The 12,071-nt window shown below is 53.9% G+C and overlaps 6 protein-coding genes across 6 annotated transcripts; 2 read left to right on the top strand and 4 right to left on the bottom strand.

The window, feature by feature from the left end:
• Positions 1 to 572: 572 nt before the first annotated feature.
• CLUP02_14730 (uncharacterized protein) lies at positions 573 to 1,803 on the bottom strand (the record flags this gene model as incomplete). Its single annotated transcript, XM_049293657.1, has 5 exons — positions 573 to 835; positions 945 to 1,309; positions 1,367 to 1,392; positions 1,452 to 1,551; positions 1,607 to 1,803. The coding sequence occupies 5 exons, from the start codon at positions 1,801 to 1,803 to the stop codon at positions 573 to 575; spliced, it is 951 nt and encodes a 316-aa protein (XP_049150803.1).
• Positions 1,804 to 3,163: 1,360 nt separating this feature from the next.
• Positions 3,164 to 6,692, bottom strand: CLUP02_14729 (SLA2; the record flags this gene model as incomplete). Its single annotated transcript, XM_049293656.1, has 5 exons — positions 3,164 to 3,250; positions 3,417 to 5,827; positions 5,888 to 6,369; positions 6,432 to 6,572; positions 6,661 to 6,692. 5 exons carry the CDS (start codon positions 6,690 to 6,692, stop codon positions 3,164 to 3,166), a joined length of 3,153 nt encoding a protein of 1,050 aa, XP_049150802.1.
• Positions 6,693 to 7,287: 595 nt separating this feature from the next.
• On the top strand, positions 7,288 to 8,105 carry CLUP02_14728 (uncharacterized protein; the record flags this gene model as incomplete). Its single annotated transcript, XM_049293655.1, has 5 exons — positions 7,288 to 7,367; positions 7,424 to 7,461; positions 7,616 to 7,726; positions 7,804 to 7,981; positions 8,084 to 8,105. The coding sequence occupies 5 exons, from the start codon at positions 7,288 to 7,290 to the stop codon at positions 8,103 to 8,105; spliced, it is 429 nt and encodes a 142-aa protein (XP_049150801.1).
• Positions 8,106 to 8,150: 45 nt separating this feature from the next.
• On the bottom strand, positions 8,151 to 9,060 carry CLUP02_14727 (ribosomal protein L21e; the record flags this gene model as incomplete). The annotated part of the gene is made up of 4 exons (XM_049293654.1): positions 8,151 to 8,481; positions 8,608 to 8,723; positions 8,789 to 8,941; positions 9,055 to 9,060. 4 exons carry the CDS (start codon positions 9,058 to 9,060, stop codon positions 8,151 to 8,153), a joined length of 606 nt encoding a protein of 201 aa, XP_049150800.1.
• Positions 9,061 to 9,161: 101 nt separating this feature from the next.
• CLUP02_14726 (40S ribosomal protein S9) lies at positions 9,162 to 9,953 on the top strand (the record flags this gene model as incomplete). Its single annotated transcript, XM_049293653.1, has 3 exons — positions 9,162 to 9,169; positions 9,234 to 9,290; positions 9,371 to 9,953. The coding sequence occupies 3 exons, from the start codon at positions 9,162 to 9,164 to the stop codon at positions 9,951 to 9,953; spliced, it is 648 nt and encodes a 215-aa protein (XP_049150799.1).
• A 293-nt stretch (positions 9,954 to 10,246) lies between these two features.
• On the bottom strand, positions 10,247 to 11,635 carry CLUP02_14725 (pre-mRNA-splicing factor SLU7; the record flags this gene model as incomplete). The annotated part of the gene is made up of 1 exon (XM_049293652.1): positions 10,247 to 11,635. The coding sequence occupies one exon, from the start codon at positions 11,633 to 11,635 to the stop codon at positions 10,247 to 10,249; it is 1,389 nt and encodes a 462-aa protein (XP_049150798.1).
• Positions 11,636 to 12,071: the final 436 nt, after the last annotated feature.

Genomic DNA, 12,071 nt, shown 5'->3' with positions numbered 1-12,071 from the left:
ACCGAGTCTGCTTCCCTGGCGACGAAGGGCGACTGAAATGAACCGGGCGAGAGCACGTACCGCCATCAATCAAAAAAGCCTTATCGGCCCTCAAGAGGCCACAGTAGGGATGATGCCCGCCTTGCAGTCGATCCTTTTACGGAGAATCTTAATTGATTGTAAATACAGAGTCTTTTTGCAGGCAAAATAAACGAGCTAGAATACTCGAAATTCGCTGACTGGGCGAGCTTTCGACGCTCAAACCTCTTTTGCTGACTACCAAACTAGGTCATCCTAGGTTGCCCTGTATTTTCAGACTCTGGGGTAACCTGACGGACGAAGACTAGGTGAACGTTTGATGAACGGAATAGGAAAATGCTTTGGTTCTCGATCGTTCTCATAGCGTCAGTGCGGTCGACCTGGAATCAGTCTCTTCTCCGCCTGGATCATTCACAGAGATACGTCGTAGAGGGGTCGAAAACAAGCGCATTGCTGCTTACCGACTAGCGTCCGATGGGAATATAGCTACATGCTATCTTCTTTCTTCTGGAAGACACCACGAGAGGACAGCAACGAGAGGAGTCGATGTGTGATTAGGTGGGCATCTTCCGACGAAGGGGGGGAGTGCGCGTTCCTCTCAAGCCGTCGAAGCCACGGGCCCCGCTGATGAAGTTGGAAGCCTCGACTTCGGACGGACAGCGGAGACCCCGGGAACCTTCGGGAGGTGGACTCGCGCTTGAAGCCTGAAGAGGGCCCGCGCCAGATCTCGGGGAGCCGGGCCCTTCTCCGAAGCAGCGGGAGGCTTGGTGCCGGCACGGGAACTCTAGTGTCTGAGTCAACGCGGGATCTCGGACGGCTTAGACCTGAGTCAAGTGTCTGAGAGAGAGAGATTTGGGTAGACTGCAGAGCCCAGCACTACTACTACCTTACTTCCCGTCGTTGGGCTGGCTGGATGGCTCGCTTACACGGCTTCGGTTGCGGAGAAATACCAAGGCCAAGCCGCGTGCCGCATCGACGCAAAACGTCAAGCTCGACCGCAGGAGACCAACTTGTTTCGTTGCGTGCCGTGGGATTTTTCTTCTTCGCCAATGAATTCTTTTTCGACAGTGACAGCTGGAACGACGGCGATTGGGTCGGGGAGGAATGATCTAGGGAGGGTGCTAGAGCTGCCCAGGCGGGTCGGACGGCTTTCACGGGACAATTGGACAGGGCATGTTGGATATACGCCCTTTCTTGCGTAAAACATAGAATGAAGGGGTAACGCGCGTATCCGACTGTTGTGAATGATTTACGGTGACGCCGATGAGAGTCTATCTTTTTGATACGGTCGCTTGGATGTCAATGCCTCGAAGAGCGTGAGATGTTTGCTGCTGTTTGACATGATTACTTCTGAAGACCCAAGGAAATGAGAAACTGTAGCGAATTTCGAAGAAACCATGAGATTCTCCTAGGTAGATTGGGCCTCAGTGAACCATATCTAACACAGGTTCAGAGAAACATGGAGAGAAATATCTATGTTCCTCGTCGTGGGGTAGCTTCTCCAACACCTCCAAGACAACTAGTGTAACACAACTTTACATTTCATATGATGATGATATGAGAAGGAGACAACATGACATCGTCATACTTCATTCTCTCCAAAATTCTAACCGGGCCATCTTCCCGGTAATCCCGCAAGACGCAGAGAAAATGATTCCAAAAATGCCACAGTGCTAACCGAATTCCAGGGACCGATTCAAGAGTCTCGCTGGGCGTGCTAGGGAAGCTTGGGATCTTCATGAGAGGGGAGGGTACCTCAACCGTCGTCTCGAGATACTTGTTCATATTTCACTCTTCACTCTCCTCTCATTCTCTCTAGAGGCTTTTCCCGGTTAGGCTTCAGAGGGAGGGGTGGACTTTGCAAACGCCACAGGTGTGACGATGATACAACGATGCCATCCACAGCCTAGCTTTGGCTTTTCGTTTTTCTCCTCACGTCTCCGAGAACCGGGTTGACAGGGCAAACCATCTTCTCACGGGTTCTGATTGTGTTCCTAGGGTAGGTGCTTAGTAGGTGGGGGATGGAGGGAATGGCTTCAAGCCACGCGCAACCCCTCCGGAATAAACCCGCTGCAAAATCCCAAGGCACCAGGTCTGTAAGGCAAGGCAGGGTGGGAGGATGTATAATGCCGCTCAATCGGACGTGTTCCCTCTACCGGACTATCAAAAGGGGAGGGGGTGAAAGCTTAGGGTGCGCGAGAAAAGAGGCGTCCAAAGATTACACATTTAGGCTTCTTCTTAGCCTGGGTCAACTTCCAACGGAGGGGCTTGACAAGGGAACATAAAAAAGGCTGGAGGAGTTTTGTTGTCCCCCTTTTCCACCCCTCATCCCTCCTTCGTCCGTTTTCAGCCTTGCCTTGCCATGCGTGGTCCGCTACTAGCGACAACCGAACCCGCGCACCGCCGATTCGCATGAACCAGTGCAGGATAGATGGTCCGGAGCATGAACCCTGAATCCGTCGTGGTTCCGGGTACGCCATCACGGGGTGTGGAGGAAGTACGATAGGTAGGAAATTTGGGTGCAAGCCTCGCATAGCCATGTGAGGAAAGCCGAGAAAAAAGCCACGCTTGACTTACCAGGCACTTTTTGAACGGGAGACGAGATCTGGGACTAGATCCGGAGATAGATCCGGAGACCCGAAGACCGGGTTAAGGGTTAAGGGTTGAGGTAACGAGGCTTGAATGTACCGTAGAGTTTCCCTCAGAACATCGTCACATCTGCTAGTCGCCCTGCTCTGGGTAAACGCTCAAGCAGATTCAACACAGCCGGCACAAGAAAGGGAGGTTCAACAAAAAACTTGTATCAAATAGATGACCTATGCTCCCATCACCTCACACGAGAAGAGATCTTCGCCCCACTCCGGATTTATCTACCGGGAATGGAGGAGAGATAGATCTTCAATGAAGAAGCATGTTCAAATGATAAACAAACACCTCCCCTCCAGTCCTTTTGCGAAGAAGAAACGACCGAAGTACACCGAGGTACGATGATTCCAGATAGAACTGCGAGAAGAAGGCGACCCCGTAATCCACAAAAGATTCGCGCTCCTTCTCCCTCTCGTCGGAGTCCAACTCCGGGCCGTGGAACGTAAAAAATGACTGCCGCTACGGATACTGTGGCTCACTTTGTCGGCGCGGCAACCCCCTAGTCCTCCTGGTAAGAGATCTTGCGCATCTCTCCTAGCCTGTGTCTTGCGGCCGAGAGGGAGTTCTCCAACTGCAGAATCTCGACCTAAAAGTGGTAGCGCCGCACGCGTCAGCATTTCTCTTTTCTCTTTCGGTCGCCAAGCAAGGCACTAGCCGCAAATGACGAGGATGGCTGCGACGGAGTTGTCTCCGGCCACCGGCGTTATACGGCAGTTGGCATAGTTCACGATGCGCGAATCAATTAAACGTACCTGTTGCTCCATCTCCCGGACCTTGAACTCGTGGGCTCCGAGCTTGGAGTAGTCGACCGCCTCGTCCTCCGCGTTGCGGTCCTTGATCATGTTCTGCACCTGGCGCACGAGCGCCCTGCATGCAGCACCGACAGCCTTGCTGGCCTGCTCGAGGTTCTCTTGGCTCTTGGACATGAAGCCAGCCTTGACTCTGCTGGCGGCGACGAGCTGAGCCGTGGAGGCTGCCACGTCGTTGGATGCCACAATGAGCTGCTCGGGGCTGTTGCGGTTCGACAAGACGCCGTCTGCGGTCTCGATCAGGGTGTTGGTGGAGGACGCCACGGCCTTGGCGGCTGAAATAAGACCCTCGGTCCATCTGTTGTTCTTCTTGTAGAAGGCGGTTCTCGAGGACGAACCTCGGCCTGCCTGAACAATCTCCTGCTGCGTCACCGTGGCGGCCTTGATCAGCTGCGCAATGGCGTTGGTGATGGCCATGGCGGCATCGAGAATGCCGTCGTGGACCTTGAGCTCGTAGGTAGAGTACCCTTCGCGAGGCTTGTTCTTCAGCTTGGCGAGGCGAGCAGCAGCGGCCGCGATGGCATCGGCCGCCTTGCTGAGTTCGGAATCGACAATATCGCCCAAGTCGCCCTTGCCCGCGAGCTTGCCAGTGTTGGGCGCGAATGTCTCGACAAGCTTGTTCAGCTTCTGAAGGTTCATCTGCACCTCGTTATTGCTGTTGATGACAACGTCGGTCTTCTGGATGGGATCCATGCCCTCCAGGCGGAAGCTCTGAAGGCCGCGGAAGAATTTGACGGTGGAAGAAGCGGACTGCCGGGTGCCGTTCATCAGAGCATCGCTCTTCTTCTCGTCGGTTGCCAGACGGGTGATACCCTTGGCGTTGCTGCAGACATCCGCAAGAGCACCAGCAAAGACGTTGATGGCCTTGATAAGCTCGGCGTGTGTCGCGTTGGGGCCGTCGGCGATGAAGTTGTTGAATGCGGTAGCAAACTCCATGGCGCTGGACGAGGCCTTCTCAATCTGCGAGAGCACGTAGGATGGAGAAGCGTTCTGGTTTCCTGCCTGCATCGTTGAATCCAACTCGTAAAGCGCATCATCTACTCTCTGCACACCGGATTGCAGCACAGAGTCGATGATGTCGTTGATCTTGTCCAGGTTGGCCATGATCAAGGCATCAATCTGTCCGTCAATAACGGTGTCGGTATCGCCTTGGTTCAACTTCAGCTCGTTGAGCTCGATAAGTGTCTGATCCATGCCGGCCTTGTAGACTTCCAACTCCTCCTCCTTGTCGCGAAGAAGCTGTTCAAGGTCAGAGTCTCCATTCCTGATCTTGGCCTGGGCGTCGTCCAGAGCGCGAGACTTGAGTCGCAGGGCCTCCTCGAGATCGGCCATCTCACGGTTGTACTTAGACAACATTGTTGAGAGCTCGTTTCCTTTGCTTCTCTCGATGTTATCGGCACGATCCAGGGCCATGCGGAGCTCTCGCTTGAGCTTTTCGAGCTCATCCTTGTTGGCGCCCTGCAGGCGGTCCTTGTCATGGAGCGCGCGGTCCCTCTCTCTGATCATATCAGCGAGCTCAAGGTTCTTCGTCTTGATCTCGCGTTCAAGCTTCTCTCGCCGCTCAATGGCCTCCTGAGCCGAGGCAGCCTTGAGCTGCACAGACTTGAACTTTTGGAGCAGATCCAAGTGCTCGTGGCGAAGCTGGGAGTACAGCTTTGCGAGCGCTTCGTACTTCGTCCGCCACGTGTTAACCTGCTCCTGTAGAGCTCTGATTTGCTCATCTTTGCTCGTGATCTGTTGGCCGTAATGTCCCTGGATCTGTGCAAGCTCATTCTCCAGACCCTTGACCCTCTGGTCGTATTGCTGGAGCATAAGCTGGTCACGCTCATACTGGGCTCTCGCATTGAAGTTCTCCTGTTCTAACTCTGCAAGCCGACCCTGGGTCTGATACTGCATTTGCTGCTGCATCAGGGCCTCCTGCTCCCTGCGCTGCTGCTCCGCCAACTGTCGCTGCTGCTCCTCAAAGTCCCGTTGTGCCTGCTGCTGCGCCTGTTGCTGCATCAACATCTGCTGACGCTGTTGTTCCTCGAGGACTCTCTGCTGCTCTTCGTACTCTCGGTTCTGGCGCTCCAGCTCGTTCTTCCAGAATTCGGAAATATCATCTGGCTCCTGTGATTTCGGTTCAGGGGGTGGAGTGGGGCGTCTCTCAATTTCCTGCTTCGGGCGCGCCGGAAGTGCGGGTGCCTCGTCGTCTTCCGCCAACAGGTTGGGAGGGTCTTGCGGCAGCTTGGGGATCGTTATCAAGCTGGTCAGATAGCGCAGGTTGGAGCACTCGTAGTAGAACTTGACGAGGCGGTAATGTTGGGCATCGTATCGTTCTCGTAGGGGCGAAAGCGCCTCGACGTCGCCGGTGGCTGTGCCCGATTAGCGAAATCACCCTTGCCCGCCTAGGGGGGGGTTCCGATGCAACTTACTCGAGTGCATGGCGCGAAGCATGCTTGTGATAAACTTGTAAATACCGTAGCTCTCCTGCACGAGGGGCACAAGAGAGGAAATACGACACTCGTTATTTCCAACGTGACGGAAGTGTGAGAAGATCAACTTCTGGAACTGCTCAATCTTATCTTGCAGTGTCATCAAGTCTGTGATTGTCTCATACCCCTCATTGGGGTCGTTGATGGCCTTCAAGCTGAGGTACTCCTCGTATTCGAAGGTTCCGTTAAACTCGGGATGCTGCTGGTGGAAAGAAAGCTTCGCCAGGAGGTAGTAAACGTATTCCCGGATCAAAGGGCTGTATCCGCGCACTCCCTCTCCTCCCATGCCGCGATTCAAGCTGTCGATCCAACCTCTCTGCGCCATGGCCTCCCTCAGCGTGTTCGGGTGTCCTTCTTGGAGGACTTTGTGGACCGTAATCAGAGCTTTGAAAGTCTGAACTTCGTCGGCAAGAATGGGTTGCCTACAACGCGGCGCCGTCTGTCAGCGATCGGGCCATCTCCCGACTTACAACAGTTCACTTACACCTTCATCCCAGCCCAGAAGGCCTGAGAAGACCGGTGGTCCCATGTGTACACAATGCAGCTGCGCACATGTTTCCGCTTCGGCGCCGTCTCGTCGGGGTTCGTGGCCTTCTTGATGTTGATCGCCAACTCCTGGTCGGTCCTTCATAGAGTGTCAGTGCACAGTCGCAAAGTCGGGGAGGCTGCCACGATTGGGCCACAAAGTCTCAAGATGGTTGAGGATTACGGACTTAGTATGCCTGGTATCGGGCACGGCAGCCATGATGGGCGATCCTTCGTGCGCGGGGTCGTTGGTGGTGGTCGGAGGTGAAGGGCGCTTAATGGGGGTTTCGGATGGTTCGAGGAAATGACGTCTCCCGACGGTTTAAGGAGACAGCTCCACGTGCACGCAATGATGCCCAAGAATCTCAGCGAAGCCCAGTGAAAGATGCAGAGGGAGAAGAATTCGCAGGAATCGGAGGGGAAGAAGATATTGTGAGCGACTTCCGTGCCAAGTGGGAGAGGCGGGAAAGAGTCGTCAGCGTTGACCAAGCTCTCAAGATGTCTAAAGCAGCTCGAGTGTGGCTGGGTTCTGCAACATGCGCAAGCTCCGGGGATTGCGCCAAGCCGTCGTCGTTGCGATCCTCCACTGGGTTTAGGTTGGGCATGAAATCTGGAACAATGCTAATCCGGCGGACGCAGCGGTGTCAGTGTCACCCCTCCAGCGTCCCAGCGCAGGCAAAGCACCTGAAGCCACAGGCGAATGCCTGTCCGATCTAATCCCATGACGATAATGGTGGGGTTCATGCCACCAAAGTTGGTTCAAAAGGCCCCTGCGCTCACAGCAAACAATCGTTGGATTCCATTAGAACCTAACGATGGCAGAACATGGCATGGCTTTAGTATCAGACTACTCGACGAGTAATCAGAAATCAGCTTTGGGAAAATCCAGTGATTGGTAGGTGCATAGCAACTGGTATGTGAGAGAGGCCACTGATATGGTTTTGCGTCTAGGTGGAACGTAGCCACAAAAGCGCATTTGCGTGTATCAGGTCTGAACTAATAAGCTCCTGTCAGTAACTAGGTAGGATTGAGCCCGACAATACGAGGTTGTGCTTTTGATACTTCTGGATGACGAGAATAGTGCAAGAGCAGAAAGTATAGCTCAATTATACCACGTCTGCTTTATAGTTAACCGATGTTGAGAGCCGCAGGTTGGCATTTCGCTGGCTAGCAGCTCACAGAGTAGCTATAGCTCATACTCACTCAAGGAATTGGCCGCGTACGAGCTTGATACTTTGCCTGTCCAAGCGACATGTGAGTTCACAATGACATAGTTGCACTTGAGAAATGATCATAGGTCGTGTTCTTCATTTGACTGAGGGTATCATGAGGGCCCGGCGGGCAGCAGGGCCAACTATTCGCCTGCCTTTCACAGGCATCTCTCATTGACCTTGTTCCCCACGAGCACACAACACCATACACTAGAACCTGTGCCAATGCCTCCGACCTGACAATGGCAGGACCCGAGGCATCGCGGCAGGATCGCAAAAGGACCAACGGGTCTCACAGGTAGCATTTCCTCGTGTAGGTGTGAACGATGAAGTGTCATTGGTCTTTTTTTTTCCCATTCCCTATGGACGTTGCCGAAAACGTGATGCCGTTCCATGCTAGAATTCTTCCGTTCCTCACGTAAACACCACATGCAAAAGAAGAACCCGCAAACCACCCAAAAGACACTCTAAATCGTCGTCTCGTAGGGGAGAGGGGTGACCGTCTGGGGCTTGTTCTCCTTGAAGTCGACGGTGCGGGCCTCACGGGGCATGAGGGGGAGGCGCTTGAGGGTGAGGGCCTTGCCCTCGGCCTGGGCCTTCTTCTTCAGGGCGGCGTTCTCCTTGACACGGCGGATGAAGTCGTCTCTCGAACGGGAGGGGGAGATGTGCTCGACGCGGATGTTGATGCGCTTCTCGATGTAGCGGTGCTTCACCTTCTTGTAGATGATGATACCGACGGCGGACTTGGTGACGTTGTAGATGACACCGGTCTTGCCGTGGTAGACCTTGTGAGGCATACTGTAATCCAACAAGTCAGCCCTCTGCTCCTGCACGCATTATGCCTATTTTCGCAATTCCTCCCAACTAAGACCTCGAGTCTCCCAATTGTCGCAATTCGTGTTCGAGGGTGGGTTGTTCGCTTACCCCTTCTGGACGGCACCGTTGGTCTTGATGTCGACGATATCTCCGACTCTGTACTGGCGAAGGTACGTGGAGAGCTTGATCATACCCTTCTCACGGAAGTTTCTGCTGAACGCATACTGCAAGCTAACCGTCAGCAATCCGGCCGCAATCTCGAGATGATTCGTAGCTGGGCAATACGTACGCGCGTTCCCGCGCGAAGACCCGCTGGGTGACCCATTTTGCCGGAGTGGTTGTCGTAGAGGGCGGAATTTGGTGATGGTGTTGTCGGGTCTTGGAAAAGATCACGAAGTTCCAGACACAACGGGCAAGGCAAAAAATCGGCGACGTGTGTGTGCTTTGCTGACTCAGTCCCGTAATTCTTTTTTCGTTGTGAAAAGGGCACTGCACGTGATCGTAGGCGAACAGGACCCACAATTTGACAGGCGCTAGTCAGCCCTCGCTCCCCACAGCCATTTTTCGCATTGAGTGTTGCAAGTTTCACGAGAGGCTCTTCTTTTTTTCCTTTTCGTTTTCTTCGTCAACCACAATTCGAAGGATATCGACGAGTCGGCAAGATGGCGCCGTAAGTAGACCGAATCGCAGTCGCACCGCCAAATTCAATATGCTAATTCGATTTCGCGCAACAGCCTCACCTACTCCAAGACCTCCAAGGTCCCCAACCGTCCCTTCGAGGCCGCCCGTCTGTCAGTATTCTCCGGCCACTGAACAAGAGCTTGCTCTGTTTAAGTCGTGAATCACACCACTGACTTCGATACGATAATAGTGACTCCGAGCTTAAGCTCGTTGGCGAGTACGGTCTCCGCAACAAGCGTGAGGTCTGGCGTGTCCAGCTTACCCTCTCCAAGATTCGTCGTGCTGCCCGGTATGTGATTTCGGCTCTGTCGCAAAACGGTCGCGTGAGGAACACCCTCTTGGCTAACAACCACCACAGTCAGCTTTTGACCCTCGACGAGAAGGACCCCAAGCGTCTGTTCGAAGGCAATGCCCTCATTCGCCGTCTCGTGCGCGTCGGTGTCCTCGATGAGTCCCGCATGAAGCTCGATTACGTCCTGGCCCTGAAGGTCGAGGATTTCCTTGAGCGCCGCCTCCAGACTTGCGTCTACAAGCTCGGTCTCGCCAAGTCCATCCACCACGCCCGTGTCCTCATTCGCCAGCGTCACATCCGCGTCGGCAAACAGATCGTCAACGTTCCCTCCTTCATCGTCCGTCTCGACTCCCAGAAGCACATTGACTTCGCCCTTACCTCGCCCTTCGGTGGTGGCCGTCCCGGCCGTGTCCGCAGAAAGAAGGCTGCTGCCGCCGAGTCCAAGGGTGACGGTGGTGACGACGAGGAGGATGACGAGTAAATGCACCGCCATTTATGCTAAGGATTGGTCAAAAAAACTCTGGGAATGGTTGGCACACCAAAATCCAACCATTGGGATCATCGGGGTGTTAATAGTCACGGCGTTCGCCAGAGGCAAAATGGAATGATTGCATCAAATACGGATACCACGAATGAATGTTACACAAAAGTCTTTTTCTTGTTCAGTTCAGGGCACCTCGAGGCACCGTCTTGTATGCGAACGTTTGACAGGGAAATGGGTATCATGTTTGTCCAATGCAATGCTCATAAGCCATGCCTAAATACCTAGGTAGTCTAGACCAATTCATCCTTGCCCAGGAACTTAGCCATCGGGTCGTTCGCCGCTGTCCTCTTTCTCCTGTACTCCTCCATCTCTTCCTCAGTGACACCGCCCATCATCTCTTCCGCTGTCCGCTTTGTCGCCGGCTTGTTCACCGGAGTATCATCCGCCTTTGGAATCTCTGCTTGTTGCTCCATCTGCAGCGCCAACGAAGCACCAGTCCGTTGCCGTTCAGACGCTTCCCAAGCCAACTTGCCCTCCTCACCCGTGCAGTAACTGTTCTTGACCACCGAGTGACAGCATTCGTAGCCCCATTGAAAATTTGACCACCAGCTGCCCCAGATAGATGTGTGATTGTGGATGTACACGTCCTCGGGGTACTTTGACTTGGCGATAACCTTGGGCGCGCCCTTGATGAGGCCGCTCTCGTCATACTCGACATATTTCTCCGACTCGGTTATGACATTCTTCAACTCATCGGGCATGGTGTATTGCGAGTTATCGCCGTAGAGTTCCTTGAGCTTCTTCTCCCGCTCCGCACGTTTCTTCTCGGCCTCTTCCTTCTCCTTCTTCCTGTAGAACTCTCCAGCTGTGGGGTTGGCTTGCAAATGTTTTGTGGTGTCACCACTCTTCTCCTGGGCCTCCCAAGCGTATCTCTGTGCTTGCTCGAACTCGCCGGCGTCGCCTGAGCCGCGCATGAAGCCTTCCTCTGCAAAGAGATTCGCGGCTTTGTCCACCGTTGCGCCGCCGTCCACGAGGGATCTCGTCTTTGGGTCGTACTTTGCGGATTCCAAGTCCAGGTTGACCAGGTACTTTGCCGTATCCTCTCGTATTCTCAGCTGGCGTGTAGCTGTGCTCTGATGCTTGCTCATGTCGTTTTCCTCTGCGTACTTATCGCCATCGTCCTGCTCCTCCTCCTCCGTCTCGCCCTTGGCAAGCGCCTGCTTCCTTAGCTTCTCCATCTCGTTGAACTCCTCGACGACGTTTCGATACTCCTTAGGGTCGTATCCATTCCAGCGATCGCGTTTGGCATCCCAGCCAAGCTTGACGTCCTGAACGACCTCGTCGGCCTGAATGTCCCTGCCAGTCCACTTTGCGCCTTTCGCCCTTGGCCGGCTGAGGCAGTCTTTGGCTTTGTGCGTCATGGCGCCGCAGTTTTCGCATGCGCCTTTCCGATACTTTGTGGCTGCCGGGCCAGCCTTGCGACCGCGATCGTACCATTGTGACTGCTCGTTTTTCTTCTGAATACGCTGATGCTCAAGGTAGTCGGTCTGGTCATCGCCTTCTTCGCCGGCATAAAAGGGACGTTTACTGATGAAAGAGGGAATGTAGATATTCTCCTCCTTTGCGGCAGCGGACGCCTTGGGGTCGGTCTTTCTCGGCGGCGGTGGCGGCGGCGGCATCTTGGCGGTTGGTGAGGGTATGAGAGGGTTGTTGCTAGAGAAAGTTTGGGCGGCGGCGCATTCACGTCGTGAATTTGGGTCGGGAAAAGCACAGGTGTTGCGGCTCCTTATGTAAGCAGTCACTCTCAGATTTCATGCATGGCTAAGGTATTGATACAAAATGGCCTAGATTTACGCATCCAATTCTCTTTTGGTTCTGTCTTGAATAAGCACGCTATATTCTTGTGGAATTGAAAATCTCGATTAATCCAACATCAAAGCTTCAAGTGTATCCGCCAGCAAGTTCATGGCTGAATCAATGATGAATGGCGACCCTATAGTGAAGTAGAAGGTGCTTAAGCCTGCTTCAGTGAGATGTGCTGGAAAATGCCCCACACCAAGGCACTTTGCTTTAGTGGATGATGGCCAGGCAGGATGGCGTCCCGAAGGAGCAAAC

Source organism: Colletotrichum lupini, chromosome 8, assembly GCF_023278565.1.
Source record: "Colletotrichum lupini chromosome 8, complete sequence".
In the NCBI taxonomy this organism is placed as follows: Eukaryota; Fungi; Ascomycota; class Sordariomycetes; order Glomerellales; family Glomerellaceae; genus Colletotrichum; species Colletotrichum lupini.
The sequence above is the reverse complement of the archived record's forward strand: the minus strand, read 5'-3'. Positions and strand labels throughout refer to the sequence as shown.